Source organism: Erinaceus europaeus, chromosome 11 (genome assembly GCF_950295315.1).
Source record: "Erinaceus europaeus chromosome 11, mEriEur2.1, whole genome shotgun sequence".
NCBI classification, from domain to species: Eukaryota; Metazoa; Chordata; class Mammalia; order Eulipotyphla; family Erinaceidae; genus Erinaceus; species Erinaceus europaeus.
Window position 1 is genome coordinate 82,016,928 of NC_080172.1, and position 21,797 is coordinate 82,038,724.

The 21,797-nt window shown below is 35.6% G+C and overlaps 1 protein-coding gene and 1 non-coding gene across 2 annotated transcripts in view; one reads left to right on the plus strand and one right to left on the minus strand.

Moving 5' to 3' along the window:
* Positions 1-11,269, plus strand: part of PLPPR4 (phospholipid phosphatase related 4) — a 58,180-nt gene extending 46,911 nt beyond the window's left edge. The window contains exons 5-7 of the mRNA XM_007526966.3: positions 3,909-3,966; positions 4,700-4,873; positions 7,330-11,269. Of these exons, the coding sequence (XP_007527028.1) occupies positions 3,909-3,966; positions 4,700-4,873; positions 7,330-8,655 (1,558 nt within the window). The 3' untranslated portion in view covers positions 8,656-11,269. The remainder of the gene's footprint in view (positions 1-3,908; positions 3,967-4,699; positions 4,874-7,329) is intronic.
* A 9,446-nt stretch (positions 11,270-20,715) lies between these two features.
* On the minus strand, positions 20,716-20,850 carry LOC132541618 (small nucleolar RNA SNORA16B/SNORA16A family). Its single transcript, XR_009552749.1, has one exon. It is a non-coding gene; the product is annotated as a small nucleolar RNA SNORA16B/SNORA16A family (small nucleolar RNA).
* Between the last annotated feature and the right edge of the window lie 947 nt (positions 20,851-21,797).

Genomic DNA, 21,797 nt, shown 5'->3' on the forward strand with positions numbered 1-21,797 from the left:
TTTCAACCCAATTTTTTTCAACACCATTTGTTGAAGAGACTCTGCTTTTCCCCATTTAATAGTATGGGCACCTTTGTCAAAGATTAGATGTCCATAGGTGTGGGGGCTTACTTCTGGGCTCTCAATTGTATTCCACTGGTCAGTGTGTCTGTTCATGTTCCAGTACCAAGCAGTTTTGATGATAATGGCCCTATAATACAATTTGAGATCTGGGAGTGTGATGCCTCCAGTTCTGTTCTTTCTTCTCAAGATTGTTTTGGCAATTCTAGGTCTTTTCTGGTTCCAGATAAACATTTGTAGCACTTGTTCTTTTATCCTAAAAACTGTGCTTGGGGTCTTAATGGGCATAGCCTTAAATTTTTGTAGATGGCTCTCAGGAGTATATTCATTTTGATGATGTTAATTCTGTGTTAACCCATGAACATGGAATATCTTTCCACTTCTTTGTGTCTTTTTCAATTTCCTTGAGTAGTGACTCATAATTTTCAGTATACAAGCCTTTCACTTCTTTGGTTAGGTTTATTCCTAGATATTTCATTGTTTTTGTTGCTATAGAAAAAGGAATTGATTTCTAGATTTCAACTTCTTCTAACTTAGTGTTTGCATAGAGGAATGCCACTGACTCTTGAATGTTCATTTTGTAGCCTGACATCTTACTGTATTGCCTGATGATTTCCAAAAGCTTCTTGCTGGATTCCTTAGGTTTTTCCATGTATACTGTCATGTCATCTGTAAATTGGGAGAGTTTGACTTCTAATCTTCCAGTCTGTATCCCTTTAATTCCTTGCTCCTGCCTGATTGCTATGGCAAGAACTTCCAACACTATGTTGAATAGTAATGGTGATAGTGGGCATCCCTGTCTAGTGCCTGATCTGAGTGGAAATGCTTCCAGTTTTTCACCATTGAGTATGATGTTTGCTATATATGAGGTTTGCTATATATAGACTCCGCTATCTTCAAGAATTTTCCATCTATTCCCATTTTTTGTAGTGTTTTAATCATAAAGGGATATTGTATTTTGTTAAAGGCTTTCTCTGCATCTATTGATATGACCATGTGGTTTTTTGGTCTTGCTTTTGTTGATGTGGTGGATCACACAGAACTCTCAATACATTTTGATTTCTTCCTTGATTTCCTCTTTGACCCTGTAATTCTTAAGTAGTGTACTGTTCAGCTTCCACATTTTGAGACTATTATTAATCTTTTGTTAATTGTTAATGCTAGTTTAATTCCTCTGTGGTCTGAGAAGATGCTTTGGATGGTTTCAATGCTCTTGAATTTGCCGATGCTGTCTTTGTGGCCTAACATATGGTGTGGACTTGAGTAGAATGTGTATTCCAGTTTCTTCGGCTGAATGACTCTCAAAATGTCCTATTTTTCTAGTTTATCTATCTCCTCATTTAGCTCCCTCATGTCTTTATTGATTTTCTGCCTGGATGATCTGTCAAGTTGAGAGAGTTGGGTGTTGAAGTCCCCTACTATGACTGTGATGTATTTAGATGTCTTCTCATTGGGTGAACAGATGTTAATAATTGTTAAGTCCTCTTGATTGACTAATCCTCTGTGCATTAAGTTGTGTCCATCCCTATCTTTTTAAATTTTATTTATTTTAAATTCTATTGTGTCAGATATGAGAACAGCTGTTCCTGCTCTTTTTTTGTGGGCCAATGGCTAGTATGATAGTTTTCCATCCTTTCACTTTGAGTCTGTGTTTGTCTTATTGAGTTAGGTGGGTTTCCTTTAGAAAGCATATTGTTGGGTTGTGTTTTCTGATCAGTTTTCCTACTCTGTGCCTTTTAATAGGTGAATTCAGGCCATTGACAATTATTGATATCAAAGATTGCAGATAATTTGACACTATTCTTGCAGATTTTTTAGAGTGTTCTGATATATGGCATATTTATGGTGGTCTAACTGTTTATAGGAGACCTTTCAGAACTTCTTTCAGGGCAGGCTTGGTGATAGTTGATTCTTTCAACTGTTGCTTGTCTGAGAAGGATTTTATGCCTCCATCTAGTCTGAATGACAGTCTAGCAGGATATATTAGTCTTGGTTAAAAGCCCTTCTCATTGAACACTCGATAGTTATCTTGCCATTCTCATCTGGCCTGTAGTGTTTGTTTGGAGAATTCTGCTACTAATCTTATAGGTTTTCCTCTGTAGGTGACTCTGTTTTTCTCTTGCAGCCTTCAGGATCCTTTCTTTATCCTTATTCCTTTCTATTCTAAATATGTTGTGTCTTGCTGTCTTTAAGTCTTGGTTTATTCTCTTTGGAACCCTCTGGGCTTCTTGAACCTTTATGTCTTTGAAGTTGTCTAGACTAGAGATGTTCTCAGCTATTATGTCCTGAAGAATGCTTTCTTCCCCTCCCTCTCTTTCTTCCTCTGATAAGCCAATAATGCATATATTATCTCTTTTGAAGTCATCCCATACGTCTCTGTTGTTGTTTTCAGTATCTCTTAATCTCTTTTTGAGATCTCTTACTTCTTTTTTAGTTGTCTCTAATTTGTCCTCGATCTTGCTAATTCTGTCTTCAGCCTCACTGATTCTATTCTCTCTCCCCTCTACTCTTTTCTGGAGTTCACCTATTTTGTTACCCTGTTCTGTTACTGTTTTAGTTTGTTCAACTAGTTTTGTTCATAGTCCTAAGTTTCCTTGTTAGTTCTCTGTCCCCAGTTGTCAGCACAGAGCCCCTCACCCCCCCAACCTCCCTCACCCCCACTGCTCCAGATTCTGAAGGCAGTAACAATGGAGACTCACAGTTGCATTTGGTGTGTTTTAGGGGAGTCCTCTCCTCCCTTCAGCCATCTTTTTGTTGGTGAAACAAACTGGAGGTGGTATCTCAACTGGTAAACTGCAGACTGTTACCAACCACTTAATCTCTCCCTAGGCTTCTCTCTGTCCATGAGCCACATGTGTTTGCACTTACCAGTGATTTGGTGGGTTCCTGAAGTCGTTCTAGTCCTGTCTTGTTGCTGTCCCAGGTGGTCTCCTTTGGCATTCCTAGTTCACCCGGGAGACTAGAATTATATTTCTTAATGAGTTCTCAAAAATTACACTTCTTAATGAGTTCTGAAAAATTAATTTAGGAATCAAAAATAAGTTAATTCATACACTTGGGAAATCAGAGACTAATATGATATAATTATATACATCTGTTATCACTGTCCAGTCATTTTGAATCTATATTTGTATTATATTTCATATTCTTTCTCAGTTTTTTTATATTATTTTGTCTGTGTGTAATGTTCAAATGGGCATCAGATAATTAGTTATATGTTAATATAACTAATGTTTTGAAGTTATAAATCCATCTAAATAAAGCTCTATTCTTCTTTTGCCTTTGTCCTTTACAGTGCCTCTCCCATATTCTGTAATCCACCGTTCTAACCATTTGTTTGATCATTAAACTAAATCAGATGCTTTATAATTCTGAGATAATTACTTTTAAATGATAGTCATTTAAACATTCACAATAAATATGTACAGAAAAGCATCATATTAAAATTAGGCCTTATGCTTTCTGGAGGATAAAAATGCATTGTATCATATTGTAAGAAACTACCTTTGTCTCTTTAAAGTTTTTGAAAATGAAACCATATGTTAAGAAGTATGTAACAGGTTAAAAACTTTTAAACTCCAGATTTTATGTTCTTTTATTATAAAAAGATGTAATTATATGCCAAAGATGTTGTTTTATAATCCACTTCTATGTTCAGCCCTCATTTCAAAAGAGTAGCTATGTAACCCCTACAGAGAAAATACTGAGTTAACAGTGTTTATTTTATCACCAACTTTTTCTCCTAACAACTAAACAGAATTTGAACATTTTAACCATCCACTAGTCTTAAAAAGACTTTTAGTATTATTTGATCTAAATGGTTTAATTTGACTATCTTCCATTGGCAGAAAGTCATTCCCTTCTCAACATGCAACCCTCGCCGCCTTTGCAGCTGTGTATGTTTCCGTAAGTAACTGGGAAATTGGGCTTTTTCTTCTTTTTTTTTCCTCACATTGCATCTTAAAGAAAATCAGAGAAATTAGTGTTATCTAATTATACTGTATAACCATGTAGTAACTAAACAGTAAGTAGCACACTGCTCCTTTAATGCAATTATCTCAAAAATCAAAAATTGGTGCAACTATTTATAGTCATACAGTAAGATAATTTATATGCATTAATAAGAATATTTATGTAGTCCCATATCCAATGGTAGGGTACTGTGAACTAAATTAATCTTATAAATTCTAAAGTTGAAAGACATGGGATAAGCAATGCACACACACATGCATATGTACATTGTTTTGGTTATTACTGTAACAACAGTAAGTTCCTAGTTAGCATAAATTTGATAAATGCTAAAGAATGAAGTACTGTATCTAGCTAGCACAATGATCTATTTGGTTTAATGTGAGAAAAAAAATTATGTGAAAAGTAACATGAAGACTAATTATTTGGTTAATTCTAATGATTCAGTTTTTTAATCTTCATGTAGTGGAATGAGAAATCTATTATTTATTTGGTGACTTTTGTCATGTATTTCCTTTCTTTGCATGAATAATACATAGCCGTAGCAGTGACAAAAGAAATGGAAAATTAATGTTAAGTCTAACAGTAGACTTTAGTTTACTTTTTATTTGCTTATAATTTAATAATGACACGACTTTTTAAAGCATACTTCACATATTTTATTTTTAAGATGTACTTCAATTCCACATTAACGGATTCTTCTAAACTTCTGAAACCTCTCTTGGTCTTCACATTCATCATCTGTGGAATCATCTGTGGGCTAACAAGGATAACACAGTATAAGAATCATCCAGTTGATGTCTATTGTGGCTTTTTAATAGGAGGAGGAATTGCCCTGTACTTGGTAAATAATTTATTACTGTAAATATTTTGTATATGCCATTATTTGAAATATAAGACATACATAGAATTTATGTACTATAATAATTTACTTAGTATAATTTGTGTTCAGATAGTACATATGTATAAAATATTCCATATTTGTGAGAAAATTTCTTACAGCATCTCTATTTGAAGCCAAAATATACATTCTATTCTCAGAAACATAATGTCATTCTTACCATGACTTAAAAACTGTGATCTGAAAATAAGCATTATATTTTATCTTTATACCTTCCATGCACCAAAATATACTATTATTACTAGTGTAGTGTTACAATTGAGGAAAGTGAGTATTAATGAAAGAAAGATTTAGACCCTAATATAACTTGCCCAGCAACAAAAATGAAGCACCTTGATAAAACTATAATTCAGTTAAAATATAATTATTTACCAGTCTACTTCCAAACCTGTCCTTCCTTTAAGGTAAATAACTTCCACATAAAGAAATTGAAATATTTAATTTCTTAACCTCATATATTCACACATCCATTCATTGATTTTAAATATATTCAATATCTAGTCTGTACCAGTTATAATACTGATCTTCAGACCAGTAAAAAATAGGAGATAGTCTTAATTAATTTATAATGTAAATATTAATATAAATACAGAAGACTGTTATGTTAAATAGTAGGATATAGCCAAAGTGTTTTGGAAGAAAATACATTAAAGGAAGCCTTCATAGATGTTAAATAGTTTTGTTGTTGTTTTTAATCTTTTTGGGGGGAGTTAATATTTTGCAGTCCAACTTGTTGTTTTTTGGTGAGACATTTTAGGGTAACTAAAGGAGGAAGAATATTCAAGCAGAAGAAACTATACATGAAAAAAACTAGACATGTGAAAGAACAAGTATAAGTGAGAGTGAAGGAAAAGAGAAATGAGAGATAATGGCCATGTTTCTAAACTGAAAGAAAGTAGTGGAACTAATTTCACCAACAGGCAAATGATAGAGGAAGCAGGTTGTTAGGTAAAAGATGGGTTCATAATGTCAACTGAAGTATTAATGAACAGTTAAGTGGTTGGGGGTGAAGCTCAAAAGAACAATTAGTGATGGAGACATGCATTTAAAAATTATAGACAAAATTGATACAAGTATTATTATCATTATGATGACTTATAAGTTGTCAGATCATTAAAACAGAGTCAGAGAAGATCTTCATGCAAATGGTATGCAGAGAATGAGGCAAAAATCAAGGTACAGAGAGGATCAGTCAGAAAAATAAAATTAACTATAGCAGCAATTCTCAATCATGTGGTATTGGCACACTAAAGCGTGCTACAAGAAAATGATTACACACACACACACACACACACACAACCTGTTAGTATTAAAGATGAAAATGCTTTTTAGAAACTAGCAAAGCCAAAGGTTGTCACTTTAAATCTTATTCTTTAATATTTTTATGCCACCAGTATTCTAATTAGATTTTGATGCCTATTCTATGAATGTCCATCCCCCCTTATTTTTTTCTTTTCCCTACCCATGGGAATCCTTAGATTTAAAAAGTATTACCATCAAGCTACCATATCTTGAAACTGCATGCAAATAGGTAGTTGGTGCTTGCTACTAACCTGTACACCAAGCAACCCCCCAGATGAAAATCCAGCATTGAACGGATTTTTATGTGTAAAAAAACATAGAATTTGTGAGTCTAAAATTCCATCTTTTCCCCAAATGTTTATCCTTTAAATCTAAAACTAAAAATTGGCTGGTTTAGTATAAAGAAAAAATTAAATAAAATTTGGCTCAAATTTAGTGTACCATCACTGAAGTAAGCATTACTTCTCAATTTAAGATCAAATTTCAATCAGGAACCAATGTTAAGTACTTTAATCAAGTGACAGTTTCTGTCTTTCCTTTCAAGAAACACCCTTTACAGTGCTGAACACACAGGATGCTACTTAGTGAGTTGTAACAATATGCGTCTTTGAACTCACTGAAAAATTGAGATTATGTTTTTGAATAATATATTGCTGTTTTCCACATTTAAACTTTCCATCCTGTAGTATGAATAAAATCTAAGATAAAATAAGTAATTTAAGCCATTGGAAAGGTCACTCAACAAAAGATTTCTAAGTCCAGAAAACTGGGTTGCTTGGAAAAGCAGAAGAATGGCCTAACTTCTCTCATTTTCTTTTTATAATATAGAGAGGATAAGATGATCAAAAACTATCTAGTGAGATGGAAAGAGTTTAATTAATATGAAAAAATAATAAATATGGGCTCCATATGTCTAATAATTTGGTGATTTTATAATATGGTAAACTATTTTCCAAGTAATTCTAATTTAAGTTTTGATTATTTGCATTAATCAATGGTGTATAATTAGTATACAAGTTCTTTACTTCTGTGGATTCCCTAATAGGAACTTTTAGTAGCTATTATCTAGTATATGATGGAATTTCTCTTCAATATAGGGCCTGTATGCTGTGGGGAATTTTCTACCTAGTGAAGACAGCATGTTTCAGCATAGAGAAGCTCTCAGGTCTCTGACAGACCTCAATCAAGACCCCAGTCGAGTTTTAACAGCTAAAAATGGTAGCAACAGTGATGGAATTGCTCATACAGAAGGTATTCTCAACCGAAACCGCAGAGATGCCAGCTCTTTGACAAACCTCAAAAGGGCAAATGCTGATGTGGAAATCATCACTCCACGGAGCCCCATGGGGAAAGAGAATATGGTTACCTTTAGCAATACCCTGCCTAGAGCCAACACCCCATCTGTAGAAGATCCTGTCAGAAGAAATACCTCCATCCATGCCTCTATGGATTCCGCTAGGTCAAAGCAACTCCTCACTCAGTGGAAGAACAAGAATGAAAGTAGGAAGTTGTCCCTCCAAGTTATAGAGAGTGAGCAAGGACAGTCACCACCCAGGTCCATAGAAATGAGGTCCAGCTCAGAGCCATCTAGAGTGGGTGTGAATGGAGACCACCATGGTCCAGGCAATCAGTACCTCAAGATCCAGCCTGGCACTGTCCCCGGGTGTAACAATAGCATGCCTGGAGGGCCACGGGTGTCCATTCAGTCCCGTCCTGGATCCTCACAGTTAGTGCACATCCCAGAAGAGACCCAGGAAAACATAAACACCTCCCCTAAAAGTAGTTCTGCTCGGGCCAAATGGTTGAAAGCTGCAGAGAAGACTGTGGCCTGCAACAGAAGCAACAGTCAACCCCGAATCATGCAAGTCATAGCTATGTCCAAGCAGCAGGGTGTCCTGCAGAGCAGCCCCAAGAGTACTGAAGGCAGCACAGTCTCCTGCACTGGCTCCATCCGCTACAAAACCTTGACAGACCATGAGCCCAGTGGAATCGTAAGGGTGGAAGCTCACCCAGAGAACAACAGGCCCATCATACAGATTCCATCCACCGAAGGTGAAGGCAGTGGCTCCTGGAAATGGAAAGCCCCTGAAAAGGGCAGTCTTCGCCAAACTTACGAGCTCAATGATCTCAACAGAGACTCAGAAAGCTGTGAGTCCCTGAAAGACAGTTTTGGGTCTGGAGATCGAAAGAGAAGCAACATTGATAGTAATGAGCATCACCACCACGGAATTACCACCATTCGAGTCACACCAGTAGAGGGCAGCGAAATTGGTTCAGAGACGCTGTCCATTTCTTCTTCCCGTGACTCCACCCTGCGGAGAAAGGGCAACATCATCTTAATCCCTGAAAGAAGCAACAGCCCCGAAAACACTAGAAACATCTTCTATAAAGGAACCTCTCCAACACGTGCATACAAGGATTGAATGATGCCCAATCACCTGGGCAACCCTAAAAGACAATGTGTCGATTCTATCTGTGCTCTGTTCCAACAGCTTGGGAAACCTTCTCTGCGAACTGGATTCACCACCACCTGACCGGAACTCACTGACTCTTGAGAACTATTACATTCGACCTTGTAGATTTCACATCAAAGGGAGGGAAAAGCACAATGCAAGAACCTAACTCATGTGATAATGTGAACACTGTTCTCAAGACCTATCTTCAAACTCAAACCCAAAACAAATAAATAAAATAAGAAAAAAAAAATGTTTTCTGAGGCTAGGTATCAAGAGAAAGTGGTTTTCTTCAGTGTAAACTATTTACATCCTGAATGTGCCAACTTTAGGGATTTTTCTTAATAATTAGCAGGAGGAATCTGGAACACGGGTTTCCCCTACAGCAGAGGCCATGCAGTATTATATATTCATTTTGCAGAATCTGCACCTACAGCTCAGTATGGGCGGTGCTGATTATTGTAGTTCATATACCATGTAAACTCTCAAATTCTATTAGTTGTGAAATAGTGGTGTGCAATTCCTTGTCAAAGAAATGCTACTGTATTAAGAGGATGTTGGCTGCTTTGTATTAGATTAGGACACCTGCAGCTTCTCCATAGTGACTCTGTCACAGTTAAGGAAAAAAAAAAAGAAGAAAAGATTCCATGCATTTCTTTAGAATAACGCTTTATTCATCAAACATTCTGTAGAAATATTTTCAGAGGGGAATAAGTGATACTTTTTTTCTTTGGGGCTTTTTCGCTGCTTTTTATTTAAGTATGGGAACTGCTTTTGAAGCATCTGAGTTGTTTTTGTTTTTGAGTACATTTACATCATTTAAAAGCATCCTGTTTTAGGAAAATCTTTTGAAATCGTGGTTATATTTTGCATTTGACAGCTTCTCCTTTATTTATTGTTTTTTAAAACTTTTTGATGTTATGTATGTTTTCTATTTTTAATGCCAAAATAATGGTTGATATTCCTTAAGCAAATTATATTGCTGTGAAATTTATAGACAAGAATTCAGAACTGAAGTGTAATGTTGTGCATTGTATTGCCTGCAGTGTTGGTCAAGTCTCCCCTCACATATGTCCAATCAGATAGCTTAGGTTTCTATCTTAGAAAGTAATATAAAAATTGATTTGGTTATAGATTATAAATTTATCAATACCCTGAGAACCTGCAAAATTAGAGTCAGAGAAGTTGGACTTCACCCTCTCCACTAATATTCTTACTGATTGGGCATCAACAGGAAGAATTTGAAAAAAAAATATTTATCAATTGCTAAGCAAAAGTATCTCAAGAGTATAAATTGAGAAGGAATTTATACTAAAGATTAATAATGGCACAATTTTAGTGTTTCACATACAGTCTTTGCTACCTAAATAATGCCTTCAACCTAAATCAAAGGAAACCAATATAACCAAGAAAAAGGAAATAAAATTTAAAAATTGTGAATTAAATTTTAAGTATGAAGAAAGAATTGGTTCTTAGAATGTAGTATTAAATATTTTTGACACCATTTCTTAAGAATTCTAAGATAGACCTGATGATTGCCAAGGTGATAAAAGCAAACTGCAAAGCTGGTTTGACTGATAGTTCAGTTTTTAATAAGAACAGAAAGCTTTGTTTAGAGATAAGTAGAATCGCATCATTATCAACTTCTACAGGAAAAGAGCAGAATTTCCTAGAGTAAACCAACCTCTGAGAGCATTAGAGATTTGGCTAAAACCAGCAGAATTGGAAACTCTGGCAATAAAATTCAGATTCAACTACATCCCTCCTGACAATTTTCTTCTCAGAGAGGGGAGTGGGAGTAAAATGTTGCCTTCCCCACTTCTCACTGCAACCACCACCATGATACTCCTACTGGCTTTTGCCAGTTTATAGAGGGGAAGGTGAGCTGGTTTTAGTACTCTGAAGAAAGGAAAAAAAAAAAAGCTGCAGCATTTGAGGTGCAGTATGATGTTTCCTAATATTTCCTATTTCTTAACAAAAGATTTTAAAGCACTTCTCTAGTCATTGAATTTCTTTTTCTTTACATAAATATTGATATATTCTTTTTCTACTCAAAGTGCCAAAGGCTACAGTTTTTAATGACTTAATGAATTGTACCACATTGTTAAGGATATATGATAATCACTAGGACTCAGATCTCTGCATGTATATTTGATAACACACCTTTTATAAAAAAAAAAGTTACAAAAATATTTGTTTACATTCCACTGGTACCTTAATTTAAAATAAATGAGACAAACAGGTGGTATCTCTTCTTAGTGTTCTATATACCTTCTTTGCTAATGAGAGGACTTCTTCCTTTGTTAGGCTGTGCTTTACTTATAAAACCAAGTATTGAATATAGAGAGTTAAATATCTTTTTAAAGTAAATGAAATTATGAATATATAATATATACAAAGTATTGTGTTTAATAAAATGTTATGCAATGTTTTCCAAACTGATAAAGTTTGTAAAGTGCTATAATGTATTTTGTTAAGTACAGAGCAAAACTATTGTGTGAGTATATTGTGCTAACATCATATTAATAAAGTTTAGATTTCTTCACCAAAAGTCAAACTTTTTAAATAAATTTTAAAGCATGGATGGATAATAGCTTGACCTACATGATAACTGCTAAAGAAATAAATTAAAATCAACTTATTGGGAGTCGGGCAGAAGTACAGCGGGTTAAGTGGCGCAAAGCACAAAGACTGGCATAAGGATCGCGGTTTGAGCCCCTGGCTCCCCATGTGCAGAGGAGTCGCTTCACAAGCAGTGAAGTAGGTCTGCAGGTGTCTGTCTGTCTTTCTCTCCTACTCACTGTCTTCCCCTCCTCTCTCCATTTCTCTCTGTTCTATCCAGCAACGATGATATCAATAAAAACAACAATAATAACTACAACAATAAAAGAAGGGCAACAAAAAAGGAATAAATATTAAAAAATCAACTATCATACTCACATTTGTTTAGAAAAATGTTAAGCTGAGGAAGAAAAGTTTGTCAAACTATTACCTAGTATTTCTTTATCACTTAGAACATTTATTTATTGCTTATTAAAAGAGTTCCTTTAAATTGACTATGATGTAAATTTTCAGATGTAAATTCTATAAGGTATAAAAATATGAAAGGATCAGGACTGAACGTCCCGAATTAGTTTTTGACTAAGCATGGTTGATGTACATATTTTCCCAATTGTTTTTTGCTCTGTGGCAACTTTTTTGTGAAAAGATTAGGACCAGTGAGATAGTTTACTTGGCAAAGTGCCTACTTTGCCATATGCATGTTTAGAATTCAAGGTGCCTATCTCCATGATACTAGGGAAAGCCTTGGTGCTGTGGTCTTTCTCAATATACGCATTTGTCTTTCTCCTTCTATCTGAAAAATACATTCCTGTGTGATGAAGTCGCTGTGAAGAGAAAAAAGAAAAGAATGTTTTGTTAACTTAGAGTTGCTTTGCAGTCAGTCAATCCCTATGATATGAATTTTTCTTGATAATCCTCTTTGTATCTCATATGTTATTGATACAAGCTCTTTTTTTTTCTATTTTCTATTTTATTCGATTAATGATTTATAGCACAGTTGTCTACACTTGGGCACAATTTCCCAGCTCTGCATGATAGGTGTCTGCAAAATACTCTCAACCCCAGCCTTGAACCACAACCCCTCAACCCCCACTTCCTACCCTTCTTCAGAGTTCCTTGCTTTGCTGCAGTGTATCACCCCAAGACCAAGATTCACCCTGTGTTCATCCTTTTTGACCTGTCTCCCGAGTTCTACCTGCATGTGAAGACATCCAATATTTGTCTCTCCCTTCCTGACTCATCCCATCCAACACTTTTTTTTTTTGTGGGTTTCATCCAAGATGAGGCAGAGATTGAGATTTTAGATTTTCTGATCTAATATCTATCTTTGATAGTTGGCCTTGGCTCACCAACACTGGTCATATTGCTCTGTCCATTTACTCCTTATTCTTCCTATGTATTTGCTTTCTCCTTTTGCTGATGTTTGTACTAACTGATAATATTATATTGATACCATTGATTGCACATTTGGAGTTGAAATTCCTTTGCTTCTTTTCATGTAGGTCTCCTTTCAGTAATTCTTGCAAGGAAGATTTGTTCATAATGTATTTCTTCAATTTCTGTATGTTGGAGAAGTTTTTAGTTTCTCCTTCATACTTAAAGGATAATTTGGCAGAATAGATCATTCATGACTGGCCATTTTTATCTCTTAATACAGTGAATATGTGATTCCACTCCCTTCTTGTCTCTAGGGTTTGTAATAAGAATATAACGAAAGCCTGATGATTCAACCTCTATGTCAGATACTTGCTTCCCTGAAAGCCTGCAATATTTTTTCCTGTCCTTTCACTATGATGTATCACAGTGTGGGCCATTTTAGATTCATTGGATATGAGTGCTGATTCAGATTCAGGATGTCTGTATTTCCCAGGTGTGAAAAAATGTTTTGCTATGATTTCTTTGAATGTTTTCTCTGCTCTTCTCTCCTCTTCATCCTCAAGTATTCTAATAATTCTCACCTTTTTTTTATGGAATCTGCTATTTGACAGAGAATTGCTTCATGTTTCATAAACCTTTCCCTTCCAACAGCATTGCACTGAGAGAGTGTGCTGTTTTATCTTCCAACCCTGATATCTCTCCTCAAGCTGATTTACTCTACTTACTTGGCATCTTAAGCATCAACTCCATCTAAAGTGCCCTCATATTCTATAGCTCTGTTTTCTGTGTGTCTTGTAGCTCTTTGGTAAAAATGACCTCTGAGGTCTTGATTTTGTGTCTGTATGTTATGGTCAGAGTCGTTAATTACCTTCATAATGAGCTTACACTTTTAGCCAAATTTTTGTGAGTTTGAACAGTTGTATTTTTTCCATGTTCTGACTAAGCATGGTTTCTGCTGTTCTGGCAGCAGGAACCTGTGGCTGTGATGTTTATATATCTTGGTAAGTTGGAGAGGAGAGTCTATGGTATAACCTTGGGTAGATTTACATAAAATAGGCTCTTTCTGCCTTGTTTCAGACTGCACTCTTGCTTCTGGTAGTCTTCTGCTGCATGGACAGGCATAGGGTGGCAACTGCTGGCTGCTGACTCCCAGTTTAAGTTGTTTTTTCTTAAAAGTTTGACCCATGCCCTTTACCACATAACCCTGTGGCTCAGTGAATTCCTTCAAATGTTGTAATTCCAGATTTATTTTTGGTTTTCATTTTGGTTTCTTTCTTTACTAATTTATTGATTTTTATTGGCAAATGCTAGAAGAAGAAGATTGATTTTATTATTTATTTATTATTGGATAGAGACAGAAATTGAGAGAGGATAGGGAGATACAAAGGGAGAGAAGCTTACCCCCACTTGTAAAGCTTTTCCCCTGCAAGTGGGGACCAGGGTCTTGAACCCAGGTTCTTGAGCACTGTAATATGAGCACCACCTGGCCTCATTTTTATTTTTGTTGTGCTTTGCTTTATGTAGTTGTTCATGAGTGTTGTCTTTTGGTTACTGCTACTCCATGGCCACACCCTTGACACAAGTTTTTAAACTACAACTAGGAGTAATACATTACTCGATTTCTTTTTAATTTTCTATTGGCTGAAATTTAAGTTACAGTGACCTAGTAATGCCCCCAAGTTCAGGCAGTTTTTCAACATAAGCCAAGTTCACACAAATCAGGCAATTTCACAATGGTTGCCACCTGGAAAACAGACTTGGTAAAATGAAATTAATTTAGAAAACATACCATTTTAGAAACATGAATGTGTAAAAAAATTTATTAAATATAGTTTATGTTATACTAGATTAATAATTTATAAGACAGCCATTATGGATACAACCCCTCATCCTTCTGTGGTATGTGTGTCCACACCAACTCTACCACCCATTTAGTTTTTCCTCCACCATTATGCACTAGATCCCCAATGTATTCTCAACCCCTTCCTTTAGCCCCTCTTCAAGTTATGAAATACAATACTGGAATAGGGACTTTTGTGGCCCTGCAGATGGTATAGCAGAAAGAACACTAGAATTGTATGTATTAGGTTCCACATTCAATCCCTAGCACCACATATGCCAGAGTGATGATACGGATTTCTGCCACTTCTATCCCTCCCCCTTTCTCATGTTAATGACTACTTAGGTAAATCTTTAAAATGGGAAAATTTAGCTGTATTCCAGAGATTAAAATCAATTAGCAAGGAAACAAACATTAGCTCGTTCATTTAAAATGACTGAAGGGCATGTTTGACAACACAGTTAATATAAGCAAGCAAAGTGGGGTTGCTAAGAGGCTACATCAAACATTTTATTATATAAAAGATTCAAAGAGATGGTTTGTATAAAAGTCCTATACGTAAAGTATCAGGTAGGTGTGCTCTGGGTTACAGTAAAATATTTTTAGGAGTGATACCATTCCTGTCTCATAGATCAAATCTTTGCTTCATATCACTGGATCATTTAACATTTCATTTCAAAGGGAATATGAAAAATTTTGTATGATTTGAAGAAAAATTTAACTATAAGAATTCAAAGGCAATTCAAATGCTTTAACCTAAAAGAAAAAATGTGGCCTTTTAAAGGAATGTTTGTGATTGGGTATTTCATTTTGTCTGTTTATTGAATGTGTCTCCTACCTTTGTTCCATGGAAACATTTCTAAAAAAACTCTAAGATCAAAATAACAGTTTGAATAAAATACATAATTTAGTAATAGTATTACATTATAGGTAAGATTCAATTATAGGAACTTCACAGTGACCATTCTTACTATATGTAATTCATCAGGTACAGAATGGCTTTAATTTCTCTCCTCTTATAATTGGTAATCAGTGCAGGTCCCTTTGTATGTTTTTGTGCATCAGAGTCAATGATAAGAAAGGGCAAACAGAAAAACTGTAGTTCTGCTACCATTTCTACTGGACACAAACATATTTGTCTCCTTTACTGCCCTATGTCAACATTCTCTGTCACCACCTATGAGAAAAATCCATTTAATCTCTGATGTTAACTTTGGAATAGAATGTTTGAGGAATGTGTTTAAAGATGAAAAATAATATGAAAATTATTTTCTATAACCTCCCTCTGTTGTTTTGGAACTTGACCCTCCTATATGAATTCTTTTACGTCCCTAATCCCTTTGTCATTTGGGGTAGAGACAGCTAAAGGGAGAGACACCACAGCACTAGAGTGCCATAACATCGTCCATATACTATACCAAGTGCTCCAATGGGGACCACATCCATGGTAAGTAGATGTCCCTCTTAGAGAACTCTCTCCACCTCACCCATTTTCTCTTAATCAGCTCAGGACACTTTGTACGTGGCTACCACCTTGTAGAAAGAAAGTTACCTACTCATGTAACTAGGAACTCATGTAACTCAGTACTAGGAACTCTTTTTTTTTCTCCCCAACATTATGCTTTATGCTTTCTTCTCTGTGATGTCCCACTGAAGAAAAGTACATCATTTATTAATATTAGAGAAATTCATCTCATTTTATCCTTAGTTCAATCTTTCTCATTGTTCATTTGATGTAGATAATGATACAAATTTCCAAATATGTTCCTGGTGATTAAAAATAAAGAGATATTTTCACAAATTAGCTCAAATTATGCCAAGAACTTTAATGTAAACTATAAAACTAACAGTTAAAAAAAAAAGGCAGAATAAAAGCAGTCTTGAGACTACTAGTCCCTGACTGAATATATGGTTTGCAAATATTTTTGGTTATTTTTAAATTATTTTTCCTTTCGTTCTTTTAACAGAGGCTTTTTATTTTTTTTTAATTTTTTTATTTATAAAAAGGAAACATTGACTAAACCATAGGGTAAGAGGGGTACAACTTCACACAATTCCTACCACCAGACCTCCATATCCCTTCTCCTCCCCTTACAGCTTTCCTATTATTTAACCCTCTGGGAGTAAGGATCCAAGATAATTGTGGGATGCAGAAGGTGGAAGGTCTGGCTTCTGTAATTGCTTCCCCATTGAGCATGGGCGTTGACAGGTTGATCCATACTCCCAGCCTGTCTCTCTCTTTCCCTAGTGGGAAAGGGATCTGGGGAAGTGGAGCTCCAGGACACATTAGTGGGGTTGTCTGTCCAGAGAAGTCTGGTTGCATCCTGCTAGCATCTGGAACCTGGTGGCTGAAAGAGAGCTAACATGAAAAGCCAAACAAATTGTTGAACAATCATGGACCAAAAGGCCGGAATAGTGCAGATGAAGTGTTGGGGGGGTCCTCCATTTTGTAGATAGCTAGTAGGCATATTTAAGTTATATTTCAAAAGGCCTGTAGTTATACTAGTATTTTTTTTTCCTGAGCCTGAAATCTGATATGCAGGTGGATCCTAATTATTGCCTGGGGAGATGATTTCATGGCTGGGGAAAGGACCAGAAAGCTAGATCAGGGAAGAGAGTAGCTCCCAAATATGAGAGAGGGGTATAAATATTGTTGACTGTAAACCTCATCGATTTGATGTTATCTGGGGCCCATAATTAGGAATCTCAGGACTCCCCAATTAGGGCCCCAGCTCATGGAGTGGCCTGATAGTGACTAAAGAGTCATCGTTAAATTATGCCAGTCTCTTGACCTTTGTAGTCCTTGCTTTGATAAGGTTAGCTTTGAAGTGAGTGAGAGAATTATAATAGGAAGTAGGGGAGGAGGGTATCTAAGTCTAAGTGGACACTATTTCATTATGAACTTGATACTGACTCACTACAGACAATTGTGTATTTTTGCTTTCAGGTGTATATTTTGCCCTAATTTATGGATACACGTGAACATATGCTCTATCTAATGGGACCTGGCCTATATCTAGGTTTTCGGACTTTTTTAGGAAGTGAACCAACAGAGGGTTTTTAAAAAGCAAGTGCTTTTACTTTTATTGAGCTACAATTCATCTTTCCTCTTTACTGGCCACTATGTTCTTAAAGCCAAATCTGCAAATATATACTCGTGTGTGTGTGTGTGTGTGTGTGTGTGTGTATGTGTGTGTGTAAATTAAAACTCAACAGTACAACAAAATACAATAAAGAGTAAATTAATAAAATTAAAAATAGACAAAAATATCAGCAAATACTTTACCAAAGATGATACACAGAAAACAAGTAAGTGCATGGATAGATGGTCAGTATCACAGACTTTTGAGAAATGCATGAAATTAAAATTAGATTTTACTAAATGATAAGCATATCTATCTTTAAGCAGATGACAGGAGTTTCAACTGTCAGGTTTAGTAAACCCCATGGAAGAAACCAGATCATTTTGCTGTGAAAGGCTGGGTGGTGTAAGTTCCAGCTAAAAGGGCAGGACTCAAGTTAAGTTTTACATTTTCTCTAACTAAATCATAAGGATGACAATAGCTTTCAGGGGCTTTTGCTCAATTTCTAATATCTCAGGTTCAAAACCGTTCACAATAAACCTATAGCTCCTTCTATCCAATTATGTCTCTACAAATCTTTTGCTACAAATTACTTAGTTTCTTCTTCCAGAGAGAGAGTGTGTGTATATATTTAACATACCGCCTTTTATTGTCTAGAAAATTTCCTGTACCTTTGTCACTTGAGGTTAAATCTCAATTTTTTATATTAAGTCAGGTTGGAATATAGTAGAATTTTCTTTTGGATATAATCATTATAATTACTTATGCTTCACACATGGAAAAGTAGACATTCAGAAGGATTTATTCAAAATCACACAACTGGTAGGTGTCAGAATTCACTGAGGGCAGAGAAAAACTTTTTAAAAAATTTTTATTTATAAAGAGGAAACACTAACAAAAACCATAGGATAAGAGGAGTACAACCCCACACAATTCCCACCACCGGAAGTCTGTATCCATCCCCTCCCCTGATAGCTTTCCTGTTCTTTATCGCTCTGGGAGTATAGACCCAGGGTCATTATATACATCTTTCCCATATTTGGGAGCTACTCTCTTCCCTGATCCAGCTTTCTGATCCTTTTCCCAGCCATGACTTCATCTCCCTAGACAATAACTTAGATCCACCTGCATATCAGAAACAAACAAACAAACAAACAAAAAAACACTAGTATAGTCATGGGCCCTTTGGAATATAACTAAAAAAGAGAAAAACTTTTTCTGTCATTTTTATTTATTTATTTTCTGTTATTCTTAAATCTCTTGTGTTTAGGACCTTCTCTAACCATCAGTTAGAGACTTGATTAACATTTGAAATAAGTGCATGAAATAAGAATGAAGTAGTTTAACTTTTTTCAAGGATCTATCCTACTCTTGCTTGTCTGAGAATATCTCTAGATCTTTCTTAAAAGATATGATACAGGATAAAAGCATTTATTTAATCATACAGTTGATGCAACTAACAAATGTGAATAGCATGGCATAGAATATATTATGCACTCTAAATTGTGAGTTTTGCAAGCATCTCCTAGCACATTAGATACCAAATGAATATGATAGTTGAATAGAGTGTTTTATCTACTATGAGTGAAAAAAAAAGTAAATAGCAGAACCTATTACATAAAGTATGAGAGGATTAGGAAGGGAATTTGGTTGTCCTTTTGATTGATTCCTGAAATTCCAATTCTCAGAAATCTCCAAAACTCTAAAGACAGATTCATACTGTTTATATCTTTCCTTTTTTTTTTTCTTACTTGAAGTAACTTTGTAAACTGTTAACTGGTATTGGCTAGATTTATTGGAACAAACTGTTTCCTCACAATAGATACTATTTTGTAGCAGCTGTTTGTTCAGATGTTCCCACCTCCACAGTAATCTCTTGAAGGCAAGTGCCAATAACGAGTACTTACATTCTATCACTAAAAGAAAAACAGAAATCCCTCTGTATGGTTAATACTTAAGGTTACATTATAAATTTAAAACCAAATATTAGATTCTAGGAAATACAATGACTATATTTGGCAGAGTCACTGGTCTTTTATCTACCCAATCTGCCATTAAGATTCCAGGGACTACAGTGACCTCTTTATAGTTGGCAGAGTTCACTGCTCTTTCATCTACTCTATCTACCACTAGGATGTCATAAGTAGTTTCAAAGTTGTAGAGTAGTAAAATAATATTTGGAGACTGAACAAGTATTCATATCCTAGTTCTGTCTACCATGCACCTCGGTTTTTTTGCCTGTGAAATTAGAAGGATAATTTGTATTGTTGTGAGGAATAAATAGATAGGTAAATTAGTTAAAACACTGTGAATTTAGACCACTGACTTTAAGTGAAATTACAGATCTTATACCTCCACTAGGGTTATCTCTGGGGTTCAGTGCCTGTACAACAGATCCACTGCTCCCAGTGGCCATTATTTTTTTCTTCTTCAGTGGATAAGACAAAAAGGAATTTTCAAGAGGAATGGGAGATAGAGGAGAGAGTTAAAGCAACTCCTGCAAGTACTTATTTAACCACTTGTGAACCTTACCCCCTGCAGGTAAAGAGCAGAGCTCAAGCCTAGGTACTTATGCATGGTTATTTATATGCTTAATCAGATATGCCACAGACTGAAGATCTTTCAGCATCACTGCTTTATGTAGGCCTTGTTTATTTTGTGTACTTTTTAAAAGTCTACTACTAATTCGTTTTTCTGAGTTATCAGTCGGCTTAGAACTTTTTTTTCTGGCCCAGTTGAAAATATAGTTGTCACTTTATTTAGTCTTCAGAATCAATGACTTATCTACCCCTACATACTAACATACTATCTTAGCCTCCCTTCTATAAGTGGGGGAACATGGATTTGAACCCACATGCTTGCACATGGCAAGGTGTGCTATATCTGGTGTTCCATCACCCACATCCAGTAAAAAGAAAAAAAGAAAAAAAAAAGCCTTAATACATAACCACACAAGACCAAAAAAAAAAAAAAAAAAAGACCATTTCTACTAAAGACTTGATCTGATCAGGGCCAAGAGTAGATAGCATAATATTTATACAAAAGACTCTCATGCCTGAGGCTCCAAGTCCCAGGTTCAACTCCCTGCACCACCATAAGCCAGAGCTGAGCAGTGCTCTGGTTTAAAAAAAAAAAAAGGATAAGAGAAGAAAAGGTAGATACAATGGAAACTGTCTTTTCCTGAAATGTTGCACAACTGTTACAACAAACAGAATAGCGACTGTCAAGGAAAAATGTCACTTTGGGCTCCTTTTTGACCACAGAAGCTAAATGGAAGCAGCTGCAGCTTCGATAAGGGTCACAGCTTAGAGTTTTTTCTAGTTCAGGTTTGGTAGTAACTCTTTCATCTGTTCCTTGTCTCATATATTGTTGGCACTCTGGATCTCTTCCTTGGTGAAATGTCTGTTTATGCCCTGGCCCCATTTTCTAATGAGGTTTGTTGGTGGTTTTTTGTTTGTTTGTTTGTTTGTTTCTTGGTTTACTGAGCTCTTTATGTATTTTGGTTATTAGTCCTTTGTCTGATGTGTGCTATGTAAAGATTTTCTCCCATACTGTTGGGTGTCTCTCTGTCTAGGTAGTGGTACCCTTGCTGTAAAGAAGTGTTTCAGGTTGAAGTATTCCAAGTGGTTTATTTTGGCTTTTATATTCTTTGCTATTGGATTTGAATCAGTGAAGGATTTTTTTGAAAGGTCGTGTAGCCTGCGGTGGTAGTGGTGTTGTGTGTTTGTTCTTTGCAAACATTCTGGAATTCAACTCTAATCAACTTTGTAAATCACAGATCTTTTATAAAAAAAAAAAAAAACTAATAAATAAACTGCAAATTCTCAACTGCCCATATACATATATATATATATATATATATATATATATATATATATATATATATATAATAAAATTAGGTTTCTTTTTCTCAAAAAAAAAAAAAAAAAAACCATTGTCTCCTTTAACCCTTATACAGCAGGAACCTTCCCTATTCTCTACAAAACTCATATTTCTCCCAGTCCTGGAACCTCTGGGGTAGTGCTCACTTTCCCCCATACTTCTCCCAATTCATACCAATTGATACTCCATCTGCTCATCCCAGCCTAATCAATGTAACCAGTACCACCTTGACATATTTCACTTCGGATTGTATCCAGAGATGTCAGGCATGGAATGTCAACCTTCCAGCTTCATTACTCTGGTGAGACCTTTCCTAGCTCATAGGATCCCTTAAATTCATTTCAGGTGGTGCACTTCCTAACAAAGCC